The sequence below is a fragment of the Staurois parvus genome, unplaced genomic scaffold (genome assembly GCF_062004578.1).
Source record: "Staurois parvus isolate SC_StPar_1 unplaced genomic scaffold, SC_StPar_1.0 ptg001146l, whole genome shotgun sequence".
Classification (NCBI taxonomy): domain Eukaryota; kingdom Metazoa; phylum Chordata; class Amphibia; order Anura; family Ranidae; genus Staurois; species Staurois parvus.
In genome coordinates, this window is record NW_028318942.1 from 2,024,529 (window position 1) to 2,052,013 (window position 27,485).

The 27,485-nt window shown below is 40.3% G+C and overlaps 1 protein-coding gene across 5 annotated transcripts in view; it reads left to right on the top strand.

Moving 5' to 3' along the window:
• ARHGEF11 (Rho guanine nucleotide exchange factor 11) overlaps positions 1-27,485 on the top strand; it is a 292,457-nt gene that overhangs the window by 193,394 nt on the left and 71,578 nt on the right. For 4 of the 5 annotated variants that reach the window (XM_089659295.1, XM_089659290.1, XM_089659291.1 and 1 more), the window contains 7 exons: positions 613-709; positions 1,552-1,674; positions 4,230-4,253; positions 11,422-11,566; positions 15,813-15,912; positions 17,397-17,426; positions 25,329-25,458. In XM_089659295.1, the coding sequence (XP_089515421.1) occupies positions 613-709; positions 1,552-1,674; positions 4,230-4,253; positions 11,422-11,566; positions 15,813-15,912; positions 17,397-17,426; positions 25,329-25,458 (649 nt within the window). The remainder of the gene's footprint in view (positions 1-612; positions 710-1,551; positions 1,675-4,229; positions 4,254-11,421; positions 11,567-15,812; positions 15,913-17,396; positions 17,427-25,328; positions 25,459-27,485) is intronic. The other variant, XM_089659293.1, reaches the window with a different exon arrangement.

The window sequence follows — 27,485 nt, forward strand, 5'->3', positions numbered from 1 at the left end:
TTGTAGATTACAGAATTAGCTGTCTATCTGTGCAATTACTCTGTGTCCTCCTTAACATGACACTAAACTCTGGTTTAAAAATAAAAAAATCTATTTCAGTACATAATTTTAAAGCTGATCTCCAGCTTTTGTTACACTTTATATAGCAAGGGACATAGTTCATTTGGACCAGTTGGCCCAAACTAACACGTGAGGCCGCTGGATGTGCTGTACAAATTGTATATAGCTGAGGCTATATACAGCATACAGCACTGTGTTCGGGGACCATACCCAGAACATAATAGCGTCTGTCTGAGCGACGATCAGCCAATCATAGAAAGTGATGTATTCTATCAATGAATACAAAGTTTCCTCTGATTGGATGAGTCAGAGGTTGTGACATCATCAGCCTGCCTCCCTTACTTATCCAATCAGAGGAAGCTTTGTATTCATTGATAGAATGCATCGCTTTCTGTGAATAGCTGAGCGCGGCTCAGACAGATGCTATTATGTTCCACTGTGGACTTTTCATTCGACTCTTATGCAGCAGTCATGGAATAATGAAACTGTAGCTTTGCTGCTAATTTAGTTGGTGTCTTCCAAGCTTTGATCGGAAATGTTTGGATTCAATAGATTCCCGTTTACTGTGCTCTGAAGATATTCGTAGCGCATTGAGTGATGCCCAGGAAGCCATGATACCAGAGATACAGGAGCAGATACAAGATTATAGGTAATCTCTTCTTTTCCATTTGAGAATGTCAGAAATGTTGTAATTAAAAGACTATGTTCTAAAAAGCAGAGTTAGGTTGGATTTTCCTTTAAATCAAAAAAAGCATTATTGTGACGCCCATGAGACCTGGTGTAGGTATATACTAAAATAAAATGATAAATTCTGACATAATCAAGCACTAGACGCAGATGCCCCTATTAAGTGAATATACACTCTAAATAACAAACCATAACTAGATAGGCGCTTGCTCAATAAAATAAGTATACTAAAACATCAAATTTGAATCACGAATATATATACAGTGGGGCAAAAAAGTATTTAGTCAGCTACCAATTGTGCAAGTTCTCCCACTTAAAAAGATGAGAGAGGCCTATAATTGGCATCATAGGTAGACCTCAACTATGAGAGACAAAATGAGAAAACAAATCCAGACAATCCCATTGGCTGATTTGGAAATAATTTATTTGCAAATTATGGTGGAAAATAAGTATTTGGTCAATATCAAAAGTTCATCTCAATACTTTGTTATATATCCTTTGTTGGCAATGACAGAGGTCAAACGTTTCCTGTAAGTCTTCACAAGGTTGGCACACAATTTCATAGAGGTGTGATGGTCAGGTATTCCCACACTTTTGGCCATACAGAGTGCTGGTAGCCCAGAGAGCAGGTGGGGGACTAGGGCAGAACTACAGGCTCTGAAAAGTTTCATTGTAACAAGAGAATGAGCATTACTTAACGTGCTATAATAGCTAAAACCATTTCTTTGTGTTCAGTGTCATTCACTGGATATTTTGCTGGTGTTTCCATATACAAAAAAGTATTTTCATCCTGCTTTCTTCCAGGTCAAAGCGAACAATGGGCCTTGGGAGTCTGTACGGAGAGAATGACCTTCTCGACCTTGATTCAGATCCGCATAGAGAGCATGATGTTGCCCTTAAGCAGATAGAACATCTGAGGGAAATCCTGTGAGTTTTCATCTAGTGGGAAGTCACAAAAATACACTTTCATCTTTTCTTAAGAGTTGCATGTGGGATCTTGGTTCCCCACAGAAGTGCATTTTACCATTGGGACTTCTGCTGGGGGACTGTGCTCCTTCCACCATCTGTGTGCGTCCCAACTTTCCTCCATTTTAACACTTACATCATATTACTATCCCTCTCACACAGAGCCCTGAAATTAGTTACGAACTTTTGATTACTTTAGTAACCAAATTTTTATTGAAATGCTGTGTGGTGCTGGAAGACTTTGCTCCTCTTGATGTCTTTCAGTATGTTTCTTACCATTTTCTTTAGTTCCATGGTGTGTCTTATCATTAATCCAGGTCATTGTAAAGCTAGTAGTAGTTGGTAGCCTTCATCTGGACTGTGGTTTAGTAAAGGTGAAGACATTTTAACACTCACCCAAGTGGCTTCTTTAGTTCAAATAAAGGTCAGGAACATACGCCAGCATTTATACCCATATGGGTCCCTCAGCCACCTTAATTCTGTAGTGTAGTAATGTTCAAGACATTTCACCACATATCCAAATGGCTTCTTTAGTTCCAATGATGGTTGGACACACAGTACTCCAGCATTTATGTTCATACGGGTCCCTCTTTCATCTCAACCCTGTAGTATAGTAACGTTGAAGACATTTTACCACTCCTCCAAGTGGCTTCTTTAGTTCCAACAGTACTCCAGCATTAATATCCATATGTGTCCCTCTTTCACCTTAATCCTTTAATATAGTAACATTGAAGACATTTCACCACATAATCCAAGTGGATTCTTCAGTTCTTTTACAAAGAATTTTATTATAGAGTAGGAAACAGCAAAAAAAAAATCAGTCAAAAACATATGCAATGACCAGTAAGAATATAACATACAAAGGATTCGATGAATAATACAAAGTAAGTACTGATGAGAAAGCATGAAAATAAACTGTGTACATAAGTGCCGTATAGGAAGAAAACACAATAAGTTTAAAAAATGATAGACATTTTGAGACCAATAACATAATGAACTCTAAGGAGAGATTATTACTGTATCTGCATACAGAGTGCGAGAAGAATAGAAGAAGGAGCCTCTCTGAATATAGAGAGGTACTGAACACGTAGGCTCTCTAAGAAGTCAAGCACATGGATGCAGTATTGCCGATACAGGGCTCAATACACAGATCACAGTCAGCACAGATAGCCTGAAGAAGACAGACTAGACAAGAGGAAAGAAAAGAGCAAAGACAAACAAAAACAAAAAAAAAAAGGGGGGGGGGGGCTCCAGGGGGATCGCAGCAGAGAAAAAAAAAGAAATAGAGAGAAAAAAAAATATATACTGGTATATAAGGTTTATATTGACAGGAGGGACTGGTCGAATCTCGACGGTTGAGCTATATCAAGCCAAGGACGCCATGTCTGCAAAAATTTTGTATGGGTGCCTAACAGTATAGCTGTCAATTTTTCGTTGACCATTATAAAGTTCATCCGGGTTTTGATAGCCTCAAAGCTGAGGAGGGGAGTCTTCCAAGCCCTCGCAATCGTCAGCTTGGTGGCCATAAATAGGTGCGATCCCAGCTGCCGTTCAGGGTGAAGTAGGCCCACTAATGGTTTAAATAACAGCACTTCGTACGGGTTGCGCTTAATGTCAGTGTGAAACATAGTGCGGAGATGGATTCTTCAGTTCAAATGATGGTCTGGACATAACCCAGTAATTTATTATCACAGGGGTCCCTCGGTCACCTTAATCCTGTAGTGTAGTAATATTGAGGACATTTCACCACTCATCTAAGTGGCTTCTTTAGTTCAAATGAAGGTCAGAAACGTACCCCAGCATTTATACCCACGTGGTTCCTTCTGTTATCATAAACCAATGACCATTGTGGAATAAAATGTGTCAAGACAGATGTTTGTCCAAGAACATGATGGGAGGTGTGAATATTGTTAGTAAGTGCCATATTTTAATTAAAATAATTAAATCAGCCATGGTTCCATGAAGTCTGGGAGAGGGCTCCATGAGACAGGAACTATGAATCATTTTGATCCAGTCCTCATCTATGCAGTCACAGAAGTTTATATCTATTTTTTTTATCCTGGTCAGTACTGCTGAAGGGCTCTTTGCATCATCTGTTAGGCTGCTGTAATCCAGCATCTTTCCTGTGTACCTCCAGACCCATGTTACATGCAGCCCTGTAATCTTACAGACTAGTTCACAACTTCTTGTGGTCTCATATAATAGAAGGATACTAATAAATCGTTATTCAGCACCAAAAGACTCCACTCTTTCCCCTTTCAGTTTGTTTTCCCATTTGCCTTCTTGCATCATATGCAGTCCTGTCCTCTCATCACATGATAGGACAGGGCAGTGCACCCTCCCATTTTATTGGCAGCACATTGCTCTCCTGATTTACCCTGTACTGTTGGATTATCAGCTTGTTTTCCTATTTCTTTCTCCATCTCCATTTTCCCATTTCTCACCATTAACCTCCTTCCATTCATTGTTGATTAGATTCATAGTTTCATACATTAATTAATTATTTTTCTTTTCAGGTCAAAGTATGAAGAGGAAAGAAGGTATGTTGATATTAGTGGGATCATCCACATTTGAAGTGGTAGGAAGTGATTATACTGGAAGATTTGGTTTGGTTTTATCCATTGAGGCTTAATAATCACTAATATCATTTTGTCTAAGTTGTGTATATTTATTAATATTGGGTTTTATAGTCTAAATTTTAGCACAATAAAAGCTCAAGTGGCTACACCATATAGTGACCTTTCTCAACTTTTTGAACGTGGAGGAGCTCTTCAGGTCTCAGGGAACACCTGCCAATAATTACTATATGTAAAGCTGATGGTACATTGGTAAGGTGGTCAGTAGGAAGAATGCCCCTTCGCCTTCTCAATCAGATAGCTAAAATGATCAGTGGTGTCAGTGCTGACTAATCTGATAGGTAGAAATTGCCATGGAACTTTGGTTGAGAAAGGCCGCCATATAGATATGGGTGGTAAATATTTGTTTGTTTGGTTCCAAACATTAAATGTGAAGCTAGGCACCAGAATAAAGACTTAGCAAAGCCCCCAGTTACATGCATTAAAGTCTTTAAATAATAAAATTACCAACAATCATCTTCTACAGTCAGATCTCATAATCTGGCTGTCCTAGGAAGGGGAGTTATTTAGGCACATGACACTGGTGAGAGACCCAATACACTCATTAGGCTTGACTGCATTGCCTACTGGCCTCTATGAGTGGAGAGATAGACTCTAATATCAATGGAGGATTCCTCCTCCAGTGCATAGTATAAATCATGGTAATTTTAGTGGCAAAATCACCAAAGCTTAATTTGGGTGCCTCTTCTGTAGCCCATTACTCAATAATCTAACTGATTTATTTAAATGTAGCAAAGATAAGGGCTAAGTTCACACTCAGTAGTCATGGCTATGCTGCCAACTGATCTCTATGTATGGGATGATGGTTACTGATATCAATGGAGGATTCCACCTCTGGTTGATGGTCACTGATATCAATGGAGGATTCCCCCTCTGGATCTGTGATCTATGGAGGATTCCCCCTCTCTATGTATGGAATGATGGTCACTGTGATCAATGAAGGCTTTCACCTCTGGATGATGGTCACTGATATCAATAGAGGATTCCAGCTCTGGATCATGGTGACTGATATCAATGGAGGATTCTAGCTCTGGAACATGGTCACTGATATCAATGAAGGATTTCATCTCTGGATTATAGTTACTGATATAAATGGAAGATTCCCCCTATGAATGATGGTCACTGAGATCAATAAAGGGTTCCACCTCTGGATGATGGTCACTGAGATCAATGGAGGATTCCACCTCTTGATGATGGTCACTGAAACCAATGGAGGATTCCACCTCTTGATGATGGTCACTGAAACCAATGGAGGATTCCACTTCTGGATGATTGTCACTGAGATCAATAAAGGATTCCACCTTCAGATGATGGTCACTGATTTCAATGGAGGATTCCCCCTCTAGATAGTCACTGATATCAGTGGAGGATTCCACCTCTGATTGATGGTCACTGATATTATCGGAGCATTCCACCTCTGGATTATGGTCACCGATATCAATGGAGGTTTCCCCCTCTGGATGATGGTCACTGATATCAATGGAGGATTCCACCTCTGGATGATGGTCACTGATATCAATGGTGGAGTCCAGCTCCAATACATTATTAAAGTCTTGGTGGCACGAGAAGTGGCAAAAGTTGTTTACTTTAAGTGACACCACTGGAGCTCATAGAAATTGTTACTCAGTAATTGAACTAAGTAATTAAAAAGTATCAAAGATGAAGACTAGGTTCACACTAGCCCATTCTCTAAAAAGCGATCCAATGTTTTGAGAGTTCGGCTAAGCAGCCGCTTACAGGAGTTTAGGAGGCAGTTTTTCTTTTTTTTTTGCCAATCGAAAAGTCAATAGGACTAATGCATTGCAACCATGATCCAAGTACCATTGACTTAGACAGGCAGTGAGATTAACACACGGCAACCATGAGCCAAGTGCCATTGGCTTAGACAGGCAATGAGATTAACACACGGCAACCATGAGCCAAGTGCCATTGACTTAGACAGGGAATGAGATTAGGACACGGCAACCATGAGGCAAGTGCCATTGAGTTAGACAGGCAATGAGATTAACACACGGCAACCATGAGCCAAGTGCCTTTGGCTTAGACAGGCAATGAGATTAACACACGGCAACCATGAGCCAAGTGTTTGGCTTGCAGTTGTTGGGTGGCCCCATTGACTTGAGTTTGCCTGGCGGTGCAGCCTGTCAACTGGACATGCTGCAATAAATTTGCCACAGCCACGTTGCAAAGCATTGTGAACAGCCCCCTCCAGCTGTATTTCAGGCTTTAAATTCAGTTGTCAAACTGCCTGTCTTTGCACCCCCTGTTGCCTGTGAAAAAGAGGGTGGTTTAGGTTAATACTACATTATTTATTTCAGGTATTTATATAGCGCCATCAATTTACACAGTGCTTTACATATATATTGTACATTCACATCAGTCCCTAACCCTCAAGGGGCGTACAATCTAAGGTCCCTAACCCTCAAGGGGCGTACAATCTAAGGTCCCTAACCCTCAAGGGGCGTACAATCTAAGGTCCCTAACCCTCAAGGGGCGTACAATCTAAGGTCCCTAACCCTCAAGGGGCGTACAATCTAAGGTCCCTAACCCTCAAGGGGCGTACAATCTAAGGTCCCTAACCCTCAAGGGGCGTACAATCTAAGGTCCCTAACCCTCAAGGGGCGTACAATCTAAGGTCCCTAAGTCACATTCATACATGCCCATACCTGGGACAACTTAGACAAGAGCCAGTTCACCGACCAGCATGTCTTTGGAGTGTGAGAGGAAACCGGAGTTCCCAGAGGAAACCCACGCAGGCACAGGGAGAACATGCAAACTCCAGGCATTAGACAGCTATTCCACTTGCCTTCTCCCCAGTCAGCCCCTGGGTGGTATGCAGCGGTGTTTGCAGGCCTGTGCATTACTTATGTGCATATAAGGTTGTGTGCTCAGCAGCTCGGAATATTAGATCCCACAAATCCCTCTGTTTAACCTGCACCACTCAGCCATAGCAGAAATGTATATATATCTTGTCACATCCTGCAGGATTTTAAAGCTCACTGCTTTTACGGTGCACAAATAACACAAAGACTCTCAATGTATGTAAAATTCATGTAAAGCTGGCGCGCCATAAAAGGAACTGAAATTCATGACTGTTTGTAGATAATAGTCGGCAGACTATTATCCAAACTTCCATCTATAGTCTTTAGGGCCCCATATCATTTTTTGATGGGTTTTTTTTTTTTGGTTACTGTATAAAGTTTTCCTGTTAATGATCACAGCCTGAACTGTCAAATAAGACATTGTACATGGTGGTCCATAGCCATTATATATGATCTTATTACAACATTTGTATGATCAGGCATAGTTTATTGTCAGTATGTCTGATTATATAGCACATGCTGTAGGCTCTTATTGAGAATGATTTTCACAGCTAAATTCACAGATTAAATATATATATGGGGGACTGGTTTACCAGCCAAACATTTGTATTTGTGTCCATCCTGTCCTGAGATGTACACAGCTATAACAGACAGCACAGCTGTGCCTTCCAGTGCAGATTTTTGTTTTTTTCTGCTGCAGTGTCACTTTCATTTACAAGTCGCCTTCTCACTCTCACCAATTGACTAGACAGTGAAAAGAGAATCAGAAGACTGATTAGCTCATTCCTCTGTCACTCTGTTCTCTTCCTATTGGCATGCTGATTAAAATAACAGCACCTCTTCCAGTCTGAGTTTTGCTGTACAGGAGGCTGATGCCAGGTCAAATTCAGATACTTACACTTACAAAATGCATTTAATAATGTATTGTTCATAACAGGGCGGTATTAATATGTGTCTATTATATCTGCCTGGAGTTCAGATTCAAATGGCGCTATGCTATGTTCCTTTTCTTTTTTTTTTTTTTTTGCCCAGTACAAATTATTTTTCTTACTAGTCACAGTTACATGGCTGAAAAAGACGAAAGTCCATCCAGTTCAACCATTAAAAAAAAAAAAAAGTCATAATCCTACACCCACAGTTGATCTAGAGGAAGGCAAAAAATCCCAGCAAAGCATGATACAATTTGCTCCTGCTGGGAAACAAAATTCCTTCCTGATCCCCCGAGAGGCAATCGGATATTCCCTGGATCAACTTTACCTATAAATGTTATATCCAGTTATATTCTGTGTATCCAAGAAAGAATCCAGGACTTTTGTAAAGCAATCCACTGAGCTGGCCAGAACCAACTCTTGAGGGAGTCTATTCCACATTTTCACAGCTGTCACTGTGAAGAAACCTTTCTGTATTTGGAGATTCAATTTCTTTTCCTCCAGACGTAAAGAGTGCCCCCTTGTCCTCTGTGATGACCTCAGGGTGAATAGCTCTACACCGAGTTCACTATATGAACCACTGATGTATTTATACATGGAGATCATATCCCCCCTTATGTATTATACATGGTGATCATATCCCCCCTTATGTATTATACATGGAGATCATATCCCCCCTTATATATTATACATGGTGATCATATCCCCCCTTATGTATTATACATGGTGATCATATCCCCCCTTATGTATTATACATGGAGATCATATCCCCCTTATGTATTATACATGGAGATCATATCCCCCTTATGTATTATAAATGGAGATCATATCCCCCCTTATGTATTATACATGGAGATCATATCCCCCCTTATGTATTATACATGGAGATCATATCCCCCCTTATGTATTATACATGGTGATCATATCCCCCCCTTTATGTATTATACATGGAGATCATATCCCCCCTTATGTATTATACATGGAGATCATATCCCCCTTATGTATTATAAATGGAGATCATATCCCCCCTTATGTATTATACATGGAGATAATATCCCCCCTTATGTATTATACATGGAGATCATATCCCCCTTATGTATTATACATGTTGATCATATCCCCCCTTATGTATTATACATGGAGATCATATCCCCCCTTATGTATTATACATGGTGATCATATCCCCCTTATGTATTATACATGGAGATCATATCCCCCCTTATGTATTATACATGGAGATCATATCCCCCCTTATGTATTATACATGGTGATCATATCCCCCCTTATGTATTATACATGGAGATCATATCCCCCCTTATGTATTATACATGGAGATCATATCCCCCTTATGTATTATACATGGAGATCATATCCGCCCTTATGTATTATACATGGAGATCATATCCCCCCTTATGTATTATACATGAAGATCATATCCCCCCTTATGTATTATACATGAAGATCATAGCCCCCCTTATGTATTATACATGGGGATCATATCCCCCCTTATGCATTATACATGGAGATCATATCCCCCCCTTATGTATTATACATGGGGATCATATCCCCCCTTATGCATTATACATGGAGATCATATCCCCCCTTATGTATTATACATGAAGATCATATCCCCCTTATGTATTATACATGGAGATCATATCCCCCCTTATGTATTATACATGGGGATCATATCCCCCCTTATGCATTATACATGGAGATTATATCTCCCCTTATGTATTATACATGCAGATCATATCTCACTTTATGTATTATACATGGAGATCATATCCCCCCTTATGTATTATACATGGAGATCATATCCCCTCCTTATGTATTATACATGGAGATCATACCCCCCTTATGTATTATACATGGTGATCATATCCCCCTTATGTATTATACATGGTGATCATATCCCCCTTATGTATTATACATGGAGATCATATCCCCCCTTATGTATTATACATGTTGATCATATCCCCCCTTATGTATTATACATGGAGATCATATCCCCCCTTATGTATTATACATGGAGATCATATCCCCCTTATGTATTATACATGGTGATCATATCCCCCCTTATGTATTATACATGGAGATCATATCCCCCCTTAATCTCCTCTTCTTAAGAGAGAATACATTCAGTTCCTCTAATCTTTCCTCATAGCTGATCTCCTCCATGCCTCTTATCAGTTTGGTTGCCCTTCTCTGTACTTTCTCCAGTTCCCCAATGTTCTTTTTGTGAATTGGTGCCCAAAACTGAACTGCATATTCCAGATGAGGTCTTACTAATGATTTGTACCGGGGTAATATGATATCTCTCTCTCTGGAGTCTATACCTCTTTTAATACAAGAGAGGATTTTGCTCGCTTTAGAAACTGCAGCTTGGCATTGCATGCCATTATTAAGCTTGTGATCTACCAGAACCCCCAGATCCTTCTCCACCATTGATTCCACCCAGTTGTACCCCCCCCCCCCCCCAGTATGTATGATGCATGCATATTCTTAGCCCCCAAGTGCAGAACCTTACATTTATCAACATTAAATCTAATTTGCCACATAGTTGCCCAATTACGCAGAGCATTGAGGTCGGCTTGTAAATTGCAGACATCCTGTAAGGACGTTATTCCACTGCACAGCTTGGTGTCATCTGCAAAGACTGAACACTGAACCTTGGGGTACACCACTGTTGATCCCAGACCATTCAGAGTATGAATCATTAACCACTACTCTCTGAATGTTTTAGCCAGTTTTCTGTCCATTTACATATGGATTTTTCCAAGCCTGTAGACTTTACCTTACACATTAGCCATGTGTGGGGAACTGTGCCAAACGCTTTTACAAAATCCAAGTATACCACGTCCACTGCCATCCCTCTGTCCAAGTATACCACGTCCACAGCCACCCCTCTGTCCGAGATTTTGCTCACCTCCTCATAAAAAGAAATCAGATTTGTTTGACAACTTCTGTCTTTCATGAATCCATGCTGTCTGTTGCATAACATATTTTTTTCCAGCAAGAACTCATCTATGTGGTCTTTTATTAAACTCTCCAGTATCTTCCCAACTATAGAAGTTAAACTAACAGGTCTATAATTATAATCAAAGATTTTGACCCCTTTTTAAATATTGGCACCACATTGGCCTTACGCCAATCCAGTGGTACTATGCCAATCATTAGAGTCCCTAAAAATTAGAAACAATGGCTTTGAAATTACAGAGCTCAATTCTTTTTTGTCATGGACAAAAACTTTATTTATAGAAATTGTAGGAAGGTAGTGATTATTTTTTTTAATAAAATGATCTTTCTCTTGCTTTACAGTTCTCCTATGAATTTTGCACTGAGAACATATATGAGTCACGCTGGCATTAGCTTTCGAGAGTTCCCTTCCGCCAGCGTCGCTGAGAAATCCCAAAGTATTCCCGACAAAGACAAATGGCTTCCTTTCCTAAACAAGGCGAAGAAGGTGAGTGATGTTTTTTTGTTTTTTTTTAACTTGGTGCAGTTTGCCACCCTATAGCGTAAGGGTCTATTTAAAAAACATTCGTTGTACAAATCTCGCAGAAACTCATGCAGGTTGGTTGAATTTTTCCTGTAGTTTTTGTAACAAATAAATTCCTGCGATTTTCAGCTTAGTCTAGTGGGCAAAACATGGTATATCTGTTCATTGAGCCATTTCAGACAACTATTCTGCATTCTGATAACTAGATGGCGCTGGCAATCATAGGAATTAATCTATTACAGATGATACGGGGAAAATATGTTCAGTCTGCATGAATGTGTGACACATTTGTCCAGCAAATGTTTTATAAATGGCCATTTGCAAGAATTTTTAGTATTTATTTTAATCCCCTTTTTTTAGATATATTTTCTGTGGAACTGTAGTTCCAGTGCTTTTTCCATACAGTTCAAGTGTGCATAGCATACTTTCACATTATGGCAGACTCTCCTCATCTGTTTGCCCTTCTCCGGCAATGACAGACAAAAGCCATCCCTTGTGGTCCCTTGTCGATACACCCACTGACGCCATCTTTTATGCTACTTTTCTCCTGTTTCTCCATTGGTCAGCTACTTTTGATGCAACTTTTGGGCATGTGAAGCTTCTCTTGCTGTAAATACAATAAAACAAACTCTATTCTAGCAGTTTTTTTTATTTTCAAGTAATTGTCAGATGGAAACTCTAGTACTGGGAGCCAGAACTGAGATACCCCCTGTAGTATAATTGTTGCTGCTCTGTTATCTACCTGATCTCATTCTAACACTTCCTTCTGGCTCCTTTTTATCAGTATCAAGGAACAGGACCTCATAGTTGTGAACAGTGTAAACCACTACTATTGTGTTCCTCCATCAGGGTGGATTTGATTTAAATCAAACTGATTTAAATCACGATTTAAATCACGATTTAAATCACTAGTCAGTAAGGCTTGATTTAAATCCTAGTTTTCTACATAAAGACTAATTCTTGCTGGTATAACTTTAATATACAAGTAGATGAAGATTTTTAGAACAACAACTTTTCATATTAGTTTTTTTATCCCCAGTTTAATAGGTTAATCATTCATATTTGGACAACTTTTCTGTTGTACTTAGGAAGGAGAAAAATAATCATTACCTTAATAATAACAATTTAAATAGATTTATTCAACTGAAACAATAACATTCCAGCATATGTGATTTGGTTAAACATCCATGTTTGTTAACTAATTTGGCTAAACAAAATATATATATTTTAAGAAACTTAGACTGTCAGCCCCTTCCTCCTCACACTTAGTTTCACTTTCTTCTTGTGCAGATCTATTGCACTCCAAACAATCAGAAAAATATTGTTTCTATTCTATTCACTGAACTTCTTGAAACTTAGCAGTGAAGGGGTTGATTCTGTATTCATAGGTTTGTAGAAGTTAGGATTAAGGTCTTTTTCTTAACTCTGTTCATGTTATAACATTTTTGCTGTGAAGAAGAGGCATGTGATCTCCGCTGAGTCAAATTCAGTTTTGAGAACTGCAAAAGTAAACCGATCATCTGTGATAATATCTTGTAGACAGAGAAACTGCCCAATAATCTTACAAAGACCTCTGGAAGAGCATGACATTGTGAATGGATTAATGGAATTTATTTACCAAAAACATTAAACATATACAGCCTTATTCTACATAATTAAAAAACTAATCTTTATTTCATGATGGAATAACCTTTGGATGGTAATATATTTTCCTCAAAAAGCATTTTATTTTAAAAAATCAGATTTAAATAAAATAAATCCAATTTAAATAAAAAAAATCTGATTTTTTTAAATTTTTTTAAAAAAATCATTGATTTTTGTCCACCCTGTCCTCCATACTGCTGTGCACATCTAAGCTGGCCATATATGTTTCAAATCAGGGTCCGGACGAGATTCGAACCATCTATGGCAGGCTGATTGTACCCAAGTCATTGGGTACAACTAGCATGCGAATATTGCTAACGGCTATTATAGTCCCTAGCATTAATCACTATGTTCTCCCGGCGGGAATGGCTACAGTAGCGTTAGCCCTCTGAAGAACCATCCATGATGGATCCTCTTCATTGCCTATTTTAACCCTTAAAATCTGCACCACCATGCAGCAACCATATGCATTGCTTGCAGTTTGGTGAGCTGTAATGCCAACCATATGCAACAGAGGTACATCCCTTGTCTGAGCGTTTTCAGGATTTCCTATTGAAGTCTATAGGCAGACACTCCCAAATCTGCCTCAATATTAACTCCCGTAGCTCTTGGAGCTCCAGCTGTCAAGCTATAGGCACTTGAACATTCTTATGTGAATGGCTTTATTAATATAAAAAGAGAAAGATGGACTTTTAAGGTGCACACTTCAAAGAGTCAATGAAATACCTTTATTAGAGTTTACAAAACTATTGTTCTAAAAGCACAAGAATCAGCTGTACATATCATACAAGTCGTGTTAACACAATTGGCTCCCTTAAACTAATGCCCGGTAGATGTATAGACCCCACTGTTGATAGATCGATACAGATGTTAAGTCCAATGACCTCTACACATGCTTGCGGTATCTTCCATATGGGTTAACTGTCTCAATACATTTTGCGGGAGACCCCTCCTCTTCAAGAGGTGTAGGAGAGCTAAAAAAACAACCTAAATGGAGGTACAACAACTCAGCCAGGAGGAGTTGGGGTCAATAGTATATGGTGTCTCAGCCTGGGGACAGGTGTGGGAGTGAACTGGCGGAGGCTAGGTCAATAAAGATTATATCGTCCTAAAGTTGACCAATGAGGGTGGTGAGACATATGAACCTGGTATAATCCAACATGTAAATCTCCATCCTAAAAGGGGGATTGCCACTTATTTATATTGTATGCCAAAGGGGGACCCCAAATCATCAGGGTGTCATATAGGGTCCAAACATAAACTGTTAATGCCGCTAACCTGCCTCTGTTGTGCAAGCTGTCATCCATATGTGAATGGCCACCGTTAAGATGCATAGGCTTTTGGATGGTGAGAATTTTGGAGCTTTAGGTTTTTTTTTGTTTACAAATGTTTTTTCTAAGGAATAGACTGCAAAAACAGCATAACAGCATAAAGTATAGGATACAACATAAAATAGGCACATATGTAATAATCATCCAAATAAAGTACAATCATGTAAGACATAAAAAGTAAGTACATGAACAAGGTAGGCAGGAAGGTAGGCAGAGCAATGAGGCTACCAACAGAGGAAAACTATCAGTTACATCATGTATATCCATCAGTCAGACAATAAATGTCTTTGAGTTTTCCAAGCATCCCATTTTCTGTCGAATAAGTGCATCCTATCCAGTAACGTATAATGAATACATTCCATGAGCATCACCACATCGGCTCTACGTAGAACTGAGGCCAATGGCACTGTAGGAAACTTCCAATGAAGGGCAATGGCCCATAGGGTTGAGACACAGATGGTGTGAATTAGCCTCATAGCTTCGGTCTGTATTCCCAAGATAGGGGCTCCCAGTAAGCAAATCTGCACAGATAAATGCACCGGTGCATCTGCCACAGCAGAGGCCACTTCAGAAATTTTACACCACACCAATGAAAGGCCAGGACAGGCCCAAAATATTTTCACAAGGGTACCATCATGGCCACAACCCTGGAGGAGCTTTTAGGTTTTGAGGCGTGAATGGGGCCTAACTGTGAAGAAATCTATCTGCCATCCAGGTGTCCTCCATGAATGGTACTGCTGCTGAATACACATCCTTCAAATGTAACTCTTTAGATACATAGTAACAAAATCATTGCATATAGAGGCTGCATATCTTATCCAACAGCAACTCCATATTCTTCAATTTCAGACAATTTATATCATGAGCCCATTAACTGTGATTACATGCATTGTCACAGCCACATCCAAAGGTGGGCAATTTGCACTCTGGATATCGAAAACATGCTCTACTGACATTTTTAGCTCCCCCCTTCTTTTCTTATGGTTGCAGATCATTCTTAATCAGGTTCTTTTTTGATTTCTCTAGAACAGGGGTCTTCAAACTGTGGCCCTCCAGCTGTTGAGGTACTACAAGTCCCATCATGCCTCTGCCTCTGGGAGTCTTGCCTGTGGCTTTCAGAGTCTCGCAAGGCCTCATGGAACTTGCAGTCCCTCAACACCTGAAGGGCCATAGTTTAGAGACCCCTACTCTAGAACATATAACTATAGCTGACCCCAGGCTATTTGTCTTCACAGTACAGCAACGCGAAGAAAGACAAAGACCGCGATTCGGCGGATGACAAGAAGCGAAATCCCATCCTTAAATATATTGCCAAACCTAAGACTTCTCAAAGCAGTGAGTATGGGATTATGGGAAGCAGCACCCATATATGAAAGGGAGGCCATTTTTCTTTCTTTTTATGATTTCTGCACCATAGTTTCCGCATTGATTAATTCACCAAAAAGTGATATTTTAGTGTATATGTAGAGCATGATGGGCTGAGTCAGCAATTTGAGTTCTTATGTGTCTTAGATACTCAAACAGTGAGATATTCCTGCCATCACTCCCAGTTCTGTTATTCATTCACCTGGGAGTCTTGGGTGTCCCGCCCATAGGTGTTCCAGCTCAAGTGGTTTTATTCTCTCTAACCCTGGTGCCCAACCTGTGGTCTGAGGGCCACATGCAGCCCTTTGGTATATGTAGTGTGGCCCTTGGTCACAGCAGTCTGTAGTGGGAACAATAATTAGGGTAACAGCATTGATCTATGCTAGCCCCATGTACAATGTTCCCAATATCTTGTATACGCTTCTGTAGCATATCCCCCAAAATGTAGTATGTCCACACTCTCTGACCCTCATTTTCTCTATTAGGTCTGTAATTTCTGACAGTCCTTTCCAGCATTACATATACTGAACATTATGTGCAGCCCTTTGGTGATGTCAGGGGCCATATTTGAGGCCCCCTTTAGCTCATAGGCTAACAACTACTGCTATATAATATAAAATAAAAAATCCAGCAGGGAGAGAGAGGATGTTCCATTAATGGCTTGAACAGATATGCAGACCAGGGAATTGAGTACAGAAATCTCACTTATGGACTTCCGGAGAGAGAAAAGAAAGTGTCAGTTTATTTAATTCTCTTAAATTTGCAGAGTTGTTTGTTCTATGAAACTGCAGTTACATTTCTTCTGTGCAATTGGGGGTAAAACTGACTGTCAATTTTCTCTCTAGCTTGAATGTTCTTATTTTATACAGAAGAGTGATTCAGGAAAATACCATAATATGGCTACTAGATGGAGCTGATGATCATAGGACATGCGCATTTACTTTGATCGTCAGCGCCATCATCTAGTAGCCATAATGCAGTGTTTCTCTCTCTATGAAAAACATTCGACCTAGGTAGAAAATAGCTTAATAAATTTTGATTTTGCAGAGAACAAATGTACATGCAATTTCACAGGATGATTAGCTCTGCAAATCTTTTATAAATACACCCCAGAGTGTCAACTGGGGCTTTTGGATGCAAAAACTGCAGTGTGATGCTCCGTAGTAGTTATTTAAAGTATGAGTAGCAGACAGGGCAGTGGCAGAGTTTCTAGGATTTCAGGTTTTGAAAATGTTATCACTCTTCTTTTTCGTCCACATATCACAGCATATTCCAATATTGTATTAATTGCTTATATCCAACATTGCTGTCTGTGTTACTGTTCTGTATGTAGCTGTTTGTTTGATTTGCCCTTTAATTATCTACTTTTCCCTCTCTTAAAGGCTCTATGTGCTAATTCCTCCACTGATCACTTTATTAATTAAAAGTTAATTCCCAATTTTTTTCCCTTGTAGCATTTCATGTCCCTTTGTCCCCTGGTGAAGGTAAAACCTCATCTCAATCTCTCACCTTAAGCAACTTTTCTGCCTCTCATGGAGTCTTCCTCCACTAATCCTAACTCTAATTTATTTGTCCCGATTGGTTGCCTCTTGTAATCGCTCTAACTCGTTACCCACTAGAACTTCTTTCTGGTATTAAGTTTTATTGTATGGTATGTAAAGTGGAATTCCAGGTAAAACTTTGGTTAGTGTGTGGAAGGGTTGGAACCTCTCAAATTAATAAGGCTGTATGTGTGCCCCATTATGGAGATCCCCTTACCTCCTTTCCTGGTGACCACTTACAAGGCAAAAGTGAAGGAAAGTCCCAATAGTAAGGGCAAGGACAACATTAAAATCATAATTAAAAAGACTTCCAGGTATGAATAGTTTTACATAGTTACATTAGTCCAGCTTGGACTAATGTCCAGGTATATACAGTACCTGTAGGATCCCTCTACAACAAGGTTTCTCAACCAGGGTTCCTGCAGAGGTTGCCAGGGGTTCCTTGAGCAGTGAGCAGCTTCTGCCTCTCAGATGAAAAAACCACTATGAACAATGATCTTTTTGGCTATCTGTAAGGAGGAGAGTCTTCCCAATTACCACAAATTTAATTCTTCAAAGTGACCATCACACTAATGTAATGCAAACTTTTGATATACACTACTGTGCAAATGCTATAGGCAGTTGTGAAAAAATGCTGTAAAATAAGAATGCTTTCGGAAATAGAAGTGTCAATGGTTCATAATTTTAATTCAACAAAATGGAAAGTAAATGAACAGAAGAGAAATCTAAATCAAAACAATATTTGGCGTGACTCCCCTTTCCTTTCAAAACAGCATCATTTCTTCTAGGTAGACTTGCACTCAGCTTTTAAAGGTAGGTTGTTCCAAACATCTTGGAGAACGAACCATGGATCTTCTGTGGAAGTCATCTACCTCAAATCCTTCTGCCTCTTCATGTAATCCCAGACTCCATGATGTTGAGATTAGGGCTCTGTGGGGGGTCAAACAATCACTTCCAGGACTCCTCCTTGTTCTTCTTTACACTGATAATAGTTCTTAATGACATTGGCTGCGTGTTTGGGGTCATTGTCCTGCTGCAGAATACATTTGGGGCCAATCACATCCCTATCTGATGGTATGGCATGATGGATAAGTATCTGCCTGTATTTCTCAGCATTGGGGATACCATTCTGACCAAATCTATAACTCCATTTTCAGAAATGCAGCCCCTCCACCATGCTTCACTGCCTGTCTGCAGACACTCATTATTGTACCGTTCTCCGGACCTTCGGCAAACTGCCTCCTGCTACAGCCAAATGTTTCATATTTTGACTCATCAGTCCAGAGCACCTGCTGGCATTTTTCTGATCCCCCGTTCCAATGGTTTCATGGAAAGTTGAGTTGCTTAGCCTTGTTTCCACGTCAGAGGTATGGCTTTTTGGCCACAATCCTTCCATGAAGACCACTTCTGGACAGACTTCTCTGGACAATAGATGGATATACCTGGGTCCCACTAGTTTCTGCCAGTTCTGTGCTGATGGCACTGCTGGACATCTTCCAATGTCAAAAAGAAGTAAGCATGATCTGTCTATCATCGGCTGTATTCAGTTTCCTTGGTCGACCACTGCGCCTACCGTCCTCATTGTTGCCTGTTTCTTTGCGCTTCTTCAAAAGAGCTTGATGAATTGACTTGATGCTGGTGGAAGCCAAAAGGTAGACACACCAAATATTGATTTGATTTAGATTTTTCTTGTGTTTGCTTATTCTGCATTTTGTAAAGTGATACAAATAACTAAAATATATTCTTCTGAAAGCAATCTTACTTTACAGCATTTCTTCATACCTGCCTATAACTTTTGCACAGTACTGTAGTAATAATTAGTAGGGGTTCCCTGAGCCTGGCAAGTTATTTCAAGGATTCCTCCATGTTAAAAAGGTTGAGAAAGGCTGCTCTAGAAGCTAGAAATCACTGATGTTGACAACGCTACTCCAGTAATCTCCATTTGCTTCTTGGTCTGCACTGACCTAAGACTGGCCTTCTGTGTTCTGAACAAAGGAGATTGGCTTCTCAGCATGTGTGCCATTCATAGAATGCAAAGCATTGTCACAATGAATGCAAAACATTCTCTGACTGGACAAGATGGAGAGTTGGGGGTGGTGACATTGTGAATATGCAAAAAATTCTTTGAATGGCCAGCAGCTTGGCACAGGACCCAGAAACAAGTGGAGATCACTGGAGTAGCGGTGCCTACTACAGTGATTTCCAGCTTTTAGAGGGATTCCATAGGTGTAGTATTTGCTGGACCAATGTAACTATGTAAAAATATCCATATCTGAAATTATTTTCCAATAAATTACTGAGAGTGCTTCTATTTCTGGTTCTGACGCCATTGCACAGATTTCCCCTTATTTCCTGTCCTTCTGACACCTGACTGCAATAAAAACCTGATGGAGGTTTCAACCCTTTATCACTCTAGCCAAAACAGATGAAATTCCACTTTAATTACCATGTCTGCTGGCTGAAGAGCTTATAGTCTAATTGCAGTTACCAATAGCAAGTTTTTTTCAGGCTTTTCTACACCTTCAACATCTCAGAAAGGTCCACTTAAAAAAAAATTAGCCAAGGGAGAACTTTTGTGGGCATATTGTTTTCACAAGCAGCAACTGTTGAAGGCTTAAATGTGATGTTTCTGTCTTGGGTGGAAATTGTAGCTCAAAACCAAGCACTGGCTTATATCTGCCTGGGAATCCAACAACAAGCTGGATTCCCAGGCAGATATATTTAATGTCCACAATAGCTCTTTATTTGCAACTCCAGCATACAGGTGATACAGCTGGAAGAATCCCAGTGGTCCAGATACTTGGTCTCCAATATGTGTCCTCTCCAGGTTCACTGCATGCATTGCAAATATTGTTGCGTATTTTGCTCATTCCTACTTTTTGGTTCTGATGATAATGAGCCTATACAATAGCAGCGCAGGTGAAAATTTTCAAAATGAGTGCCAACTAAAAGGTATTACTTAAAAATACTCTATATGTATTTTAGACATCTGACCATTACATTGAAAATAGTGGACGCTTCTAAATGGTTGAGTTCTGGTATTTTTGTAAATATGTGCTGTTAATGATTTAGCATCCAAAGACATTTTAGACAATTGTAGACTCCCAAATTTGTGATAACAGTTTGGGGAAGACTCAAAAAAAATCTCAAAATAAAAAGTGCAGCTCTAAAAAAACCAGTATAAGCATTCAAATGAGGCAATAAAATGACAAGTAATATTATTATTATTATACAGTATTTATATAGCGCCAAAGGGTATGCTCAGCGCTGTACAGTAGCAAGGGGGACAGAACATGAGACAAGACAGAAACAATACACTACACGAGGGGTTCGAGGGCCCTGCTCTTTCGAGCTTATAATCTAGGAGGGAGGGGACGGTGGAACAGGAGGAGATGGCTGTAGGGGATGGAGTGGTGGGAGGAGTGGAGGAGGTTGTTAGGTGAGGTCAGGTGTTAGGTGAGGTTGGGGTAGGCTTCCCTGAAGAGGAGGGTTTTCAGGGTGCGCCTGAAGGTGAGGAGGGTAGGTGACAGTCTGATGGATTGGGGTAGGGAGTTCCAGAGGATGGGGGAAGTCCTAGAGAAGTCCTGCAATTGGGCGTGGGAGGAGGAGACCAGGGAGCTAGAAAGTAGGAGGTCCTGTAAGGAGCGGAGGGCCTGGGTAGGGTAGTATTTGGGTATCAGGTCAGTTATGTAGTTTGGGGCGGCCTTGTGAATGGCTTTGTAGGTCAGGGTTAGCAGTTTGAATTTGATGTGTTGGGCAATTGGGAGCCAGTGAAGGGATTGGCAGAGGGGGGAGGCAGATGTGGAGCGGTTGGTGAGGTGGATGAGTCTAGCCGCTGAGTTTAGGATCGACTGGAGTGGGGATAGCGATCGTTTGGGTAGGTCAGTGAGAAGGGAATTGCAATAGTCCAGGCGTGAGATGATGAGGGAGTGTACAAGTTGTTTGGTGGTGTCTGCGGTGAGGAATGTGCGTATCTTGGAGATGTTGCGGAGGTGGAGCCTGCAAGATCTAGATAGCAGTTGGATGTGGGGTAGGAAGGAGAGGTGGGAGTCCAGGGTGTAATAAATGCGTATTGTCTTAAAATACCTAAGAAACGCATGGGAATATGATCCCTTACATAAAAACGCACATACACCTCTGATGCGTTTTGAAACCTAAATTGTCATTAAAATCTCTGTAAAATCTTCCCAATAATATTAAGGATAATCTCCGGGTGATGAAGTACAATCCCAGTGAATGAATCCTCAGGTGGGTGTGCTAATGAATGTAAGAAATGCGCACTCACCAGAAGCGCTTAGGTATACCGCGTTGTATCATATACTGTCGATAGCAGTCAGGGATCCCTTCTTAGGGTGGTCTGGAATGCAGGCTGGGAGTTGATGACCTTCCTTTAGTTACAGGATACAGCCAGGATAAATGAATCAACCTCGTCCAGGATCTGGGATGCTCACTGGGGATTGCTGGGAAGTTAAAATGCTCGGTGCAGAGCAAAGAAAAGGGGTACTGCTGTGAAGCTCCTTGTTCAGGATCTTTCTGCTATGGAGTGTCAACGCTCTGTCCCTGTCTCCTAGGAAGCTGGTCCAGAACAATGACATGCATTCAGTGTGAGTGCATCATAGAGCCTATCAACGCTCTCCACTTCCTCCGCCATTTTGGGGAAGACCTTTTTCTGTTCCAACATGATTGTCCCCCTGTCAAATGCATTGATGAGTTTTGTGTGAAGGCACTCAAGAGGCTTTCAGAGACTTCAACTCTGTTATCACTTTTGAAATGATTCAGTCAGGTCTTCTTGTAATTTAGTACCTAACCTCACTCCATGCTAATGCTCATGATTGTGGAATGCGGTGTCTAACATGTTCATATAGATGTGATGGTCCTGTGTCCACAAATTCTTGTCCATATAGCATATATTTAACATCAGCATTGTTTTAAATATTTCAGCCCTAGAATCCCATGAGATGGGAGTAATTGCCTCATTAGAGGTGCAGTAAGGTGCACAAAGCTGTGCAGAAAAGGTTGGAGCACATACTGTATATTGATTTTTTTAATCCTTCCATCTTGAAGAGAGAGGGGTAGTCAGGGGCACTTGCCTAGGGCGGCAGTTTTCAGGGGGGCAGCACCTCCCCCCAGAAGAAGGGATGAAAGAAGGGACATGTGCGCCATGGGAAACAGGTGGGATCTGAGAGAGGGGGCTTGATGATGTATGTAGAGCCTGACTCTTTCCTGGGGATGTCTAGAGCCGAGAAGATAAGTGTCTTTTTCTCTCACGGGGGGGGGGGGGTTAGTGGAAGGCCAATGTTGTTGTTGGGGTGTTGTTGGTCAATGTCAGCAATATCAGGTTCTTTCCGAAGGAGAGGGAAGGGGGGTGGTGTTGGTCGGTATCCGTGGGGGCATTCAATTTTTGTGTTGCCTAGGGCAGCACAAAGCCTACATACACTACTGGGGATAGTCAAACTTTACTTAAACATGCAGACACCGTTAATGCACAACTCTAGCGTGGAAGGGTTAGAACCTCTTAACTTTTTTTTCTTGTGTTCCATTTGAGAGATTTTCCCTCACTTTTTGTCCTAGTGAACAGGAAGTAAAAGGAAATTTCCCTATGGGAAAGGAAAACCACTATAGAAACACAATAAAGGTGTCAGAACCCTTCCCAACTTGAGAAAATATTTTTTAATCCTGCAGATTGGTGTCAGACAGAACTGGATGTAAATAAATATTTACCCCCATTCCTGTGTGATGTATATCAAAATAGTAAGTGAAGTGAAATCCTCTCTCCCCAATGGGTACATCAACAGAAATAACACATTTTCTAATAGAGGTAGGAACTTTAGAACCTTTGGTAGAATATTATCACTGCCCGTGTCACCCAATGAGGGAGATTTCCCCTCACATCCTGTCCTGGTAGTAAGTGTCAAACCAAACAGGAGGAGAGAAATATTCTTTGTGGTGATATAGACATCATTTAAAAGCATTTTTCTCAACAGGAACATAAACAGCAATAAAACCATTAATACAGAAAAAGTGTAGCAGAACTAAAATGTGTATAATCCAATATAAATGTGCAAAAAAAAATCTAAAAACATAAAAAACAAAATGGGAAACGCATGTAAATGCATGAAACACAATAAGTGATATAACTGATAATATGAATAGATAAAGTGCAATGAATAACCTAAAATCAAATGTGCAAAAAATGATTTTAAATAAAAATAGCAAACACAGAAAACACAATAAGTGATATGAATTGATGATATGAATAGATAACGTGCAATTAATCCCAACCTCCCATCCATATAGAGAGAGCGAGAGAGAGAGAGAGAGCGAGAGAGAGCGCGCGCACGCAAATGCTAAAAAGCTAGATTCATAAAAAAAATCCCAAAAAATCCGGTGAGAAAGTTTTGCGTTACGGCGCTGCGTTACTTTAACTGACATTTGCGCGGTCAATGCTGCACCCAAATTAAATTTATGTCCCCTTTTTTTCCACGCATTGAGATTTTTTCGGGGGTGTTTGATTGCCTGTGCGATTTTTATTTTTGGTGCTATTAAAGAAAAAGACTGAGATTTTTGAGAAAAAAACTGTATTTTTGACTTTTTGCTATTAAACATGTTCTGTAAAAAAAATGAAAAAAATCAAATTTCGTCATAAATTTAGGCCCAAATGTATTCCGCTACATGTCTGCTAAAAAAAAATCCCAATACGTGTAAATTAAATGGTTTACGTGAAAGTTATAGCGTTTACAAATGGCGGTATATATACTGGGATTTTTTTTTTATTTTTCAATTTTTACTAGTAATGGCGGCAATCAGCGACTTATAGAGAGACTGCGGCGGGCATTCTGACACTAAGGGGAACTGACTGACACTGACTAATGGCACTGGGCAGGAAGGGGTTAACATCTGGGCGATCAAAGGGTTAACTGTGTGCTGGGTGTGTTTTACTATGGGAGCTGTGTCTGTGTGCTTCACTGTAAGCACACTGCTTTGCATGGCTGTGGGAGGAGAACTATTTTGTTTACTAACAGTTCTCCCCTCCATCCCCCCCGTCGGAGATCCTCAGCAATCACTGGGAGCTGGCAGCCGGGACCCTGTGGTTGACAGCCGCGGATGGCGCCGCAGGTAGGTTGCGCGCATGCCTTGTGCGTGCCTCCTACCTTGAAATGCAAGATCACTTATATATACGTGACTCACACTTCCGGGCGTAATGATGTGGCCCCCTCGTCTGACGCGTTTCATCAAGTGATCAGTCCTGATTCGAACGCACAACAGTGAGGAGCTTCAACATAATACATAGGGTTTTGATAAATATTTGAATTAGCGCAGAGGTTTTCATTTGTTTGGCAATAAAACCATGACAGGAGTTCTAACCTTTCCCAGTTCTATTAAAAGACAAAACATTGGCTAAAGTTGGGCTTTAAATTTAAACTATACAAAAAAATCTTCTATAATTTTAGTAAATCTGGGAGCTGAATCAAAGCAAAATGAATGTGACTATGGAAGATGCAGTGGTTTTGTGATGAGGCCAGTTAAGTCATTACCATCAATTAGAATGCCAGCTATTTAATGTCTTCATGTGACTCAACCACAATTGGTTTATAATCTCTTCAGCTTTTGACCTAATTGCACTAACACAATCTTGCTCTGCAGAAACTGTGCCTTCTCTCATATAAACTCTAATTTACTAGATTCTGGGTGTTTATTTCTCTCTGCATTGTTCCTGCTTTCCTCCTTCGTGTTTCTTCCTGTACGATGACCTCCCTTCCTGCCAAAGGCCATACAAGTGGTGGCTGGCTAGATTGGCTTTGCAGTCTTTTTAGTTTCATGCCCCAATCCTTCGTCTCTTCTCAGTAAAACCTGGTAACGTAAGGAACATCATCCAACACTTTGAAAACAACCAACAACATGATCTTCAGGAACCTCCAACCATGCAGCGACTGTCAACCGGAAGCTTCCCCGAAGACCTGTTGGACAACGACAGGTACGACTAATTCAGTTTTTTTTTGTTCTGGGTTTGGACTTGTGGTTAGAGTAATATTTATTATTCTCATCCAGTTGATCTCTGTAGATCGCTTCCTTTTGGAACCCTGTCCAACTTACCTCCATAACTCATTACTTTAGGATGATATGCGTTTACTTATAGTATTCACACAGTTCATTCAGTTGTCTTCTTCTGTATATTTGGGAATAAGTTCAGCTTAAATGTCAAGTTTACCTCTAGTACAGTTGTCCTTCAGTGCCCCTACCCCTGGAGTGTAGCTCACCTTGTTAGATACCTAACCTTCTCCTGGATTCAACGATCTTCATTGTGTAGCCCTGCCCTCACTGCTCAGTCTTACCACCAAAAACGTTCCCATTGGAGTGTGCATTCATGCCGTGCCACCATTAAAGTATAACTGCAGGCAAAAGTGGAAGAGGGATTAGAACCACAGTCAGTTTTTATTGCTACCTCTGCCCCCCCGTTAAAGAGATTCACTCTTTCTATGTGTCCTGTTTACCATTGTCATTGAAAGTGAAAGTAAAAGAAAACCCCACATTTTGTGTTGTCCCTTGAAAAATAATAGAAGCTAAAGCTTCCAAAAGGGACACTAGTTCTGGTGACCTGGGGGCCCCCAAGGAATTCCCTTAATTTGCAGAGATTTCCTTTCACTTTCTGTTTGGCTATGGGACAGGAAATGAAGGGAATTCTCTAAAATGGGACACAGATTAAGAAAAAAGTCTGACAAGGGTTATAACCCTACCTTACTCTATCCAAAATGGAAAAAAAAAAGTTTTGCCTTTAGTTCTACTTTAATTCCTATGGGGTTAGTCATGCTCCATTGGACTGCTGGTGGACGCCATGAGTATAGTTCAATATGCTTGTTTACTGGCTATCTCTAGCTTTAATAATGTCAAAGTTACCAGGAATAAGCATGCACCAAGAAGGTCAAAAGTCTAAATTGACTTATATTTTCCAATTCAACAAGAAAGTATTGAAATCAAATGGTCAACATAACTGCCAAGCAGCTAGCACTGTTTCGGAGGAGGAGATCAATGGCAACCTCCTTGTTTCAACCATAACAGGTTTACTTTAATGTAATGCATCTTAGCAGCTGGTGTTAACATTCTCCAAACCTTCAGTGGAGGCAGCCATATTGAAACATGACATGCAGGCTCTGACTGCCAGTACTGAACAGTAACTTTGGGACACTCCATCCATGTAAAAACTTCCATAGACGTTAGAGGAAGGTCACTCCTTTTCAGCCAATTGCAGTTGGCTCTGGAAACTTCTATATGCATTCAAGCCTTTAATGGTGCCTGATGGCAGTGCCTACTCAGAAGAAGATTCATTCGGCTAGGGTAGATTAACAGGATAATTGCTATTGTTTCCTCCATGAAAAGACATTATGTCAAACTTACCTCTGAGTTTGCCCTATTCGCCCAATAAGATCTCTGCCATCTTCCTCACTTCTGTGTAGCAACTGGTGCCATCTTCATGGAAGCTTCTCCTGCTTCCTTTTGTTGATAAATAAGGCTGTGATCATGCTGTACCCACACATACACAATGGATTTGAACCATCTCTTCACTAGACTTCACTTTTACAGATGCCAAAACATCACGCTGTGCGTATGCAGTGGACAGTGGTACAAAACATTGGCATGCAACAAGATTTTTTTATTTCGGCAGAAGAAAGAGATGGTCTTTTCCACTCCAAAATAGAATTTTGCTAGAATTTTGTTGCTTCATGCTCCAGGGACCACACAGGCTAAAGAGAACAGAAGAGGGCAGGAGAAGGGCTATGGAACCATGTATATAAACCTTGTACGGAACCACATGTGGTCTATATTATGTCTGCTTAAAGTGATTCATAAAGCAGCTATACTGAAGAGTTAAGTTCAAGGTTTTATTATTCTTTAATCATTTGTATTAATATTTGTTGTGTTATTTTTTTTGCCATAAAACTACATCTTTGGTGCATATGCAGCATGGTTCCTTTTTTTTTCTTCTGTCTTTTGCAATTCTGTATC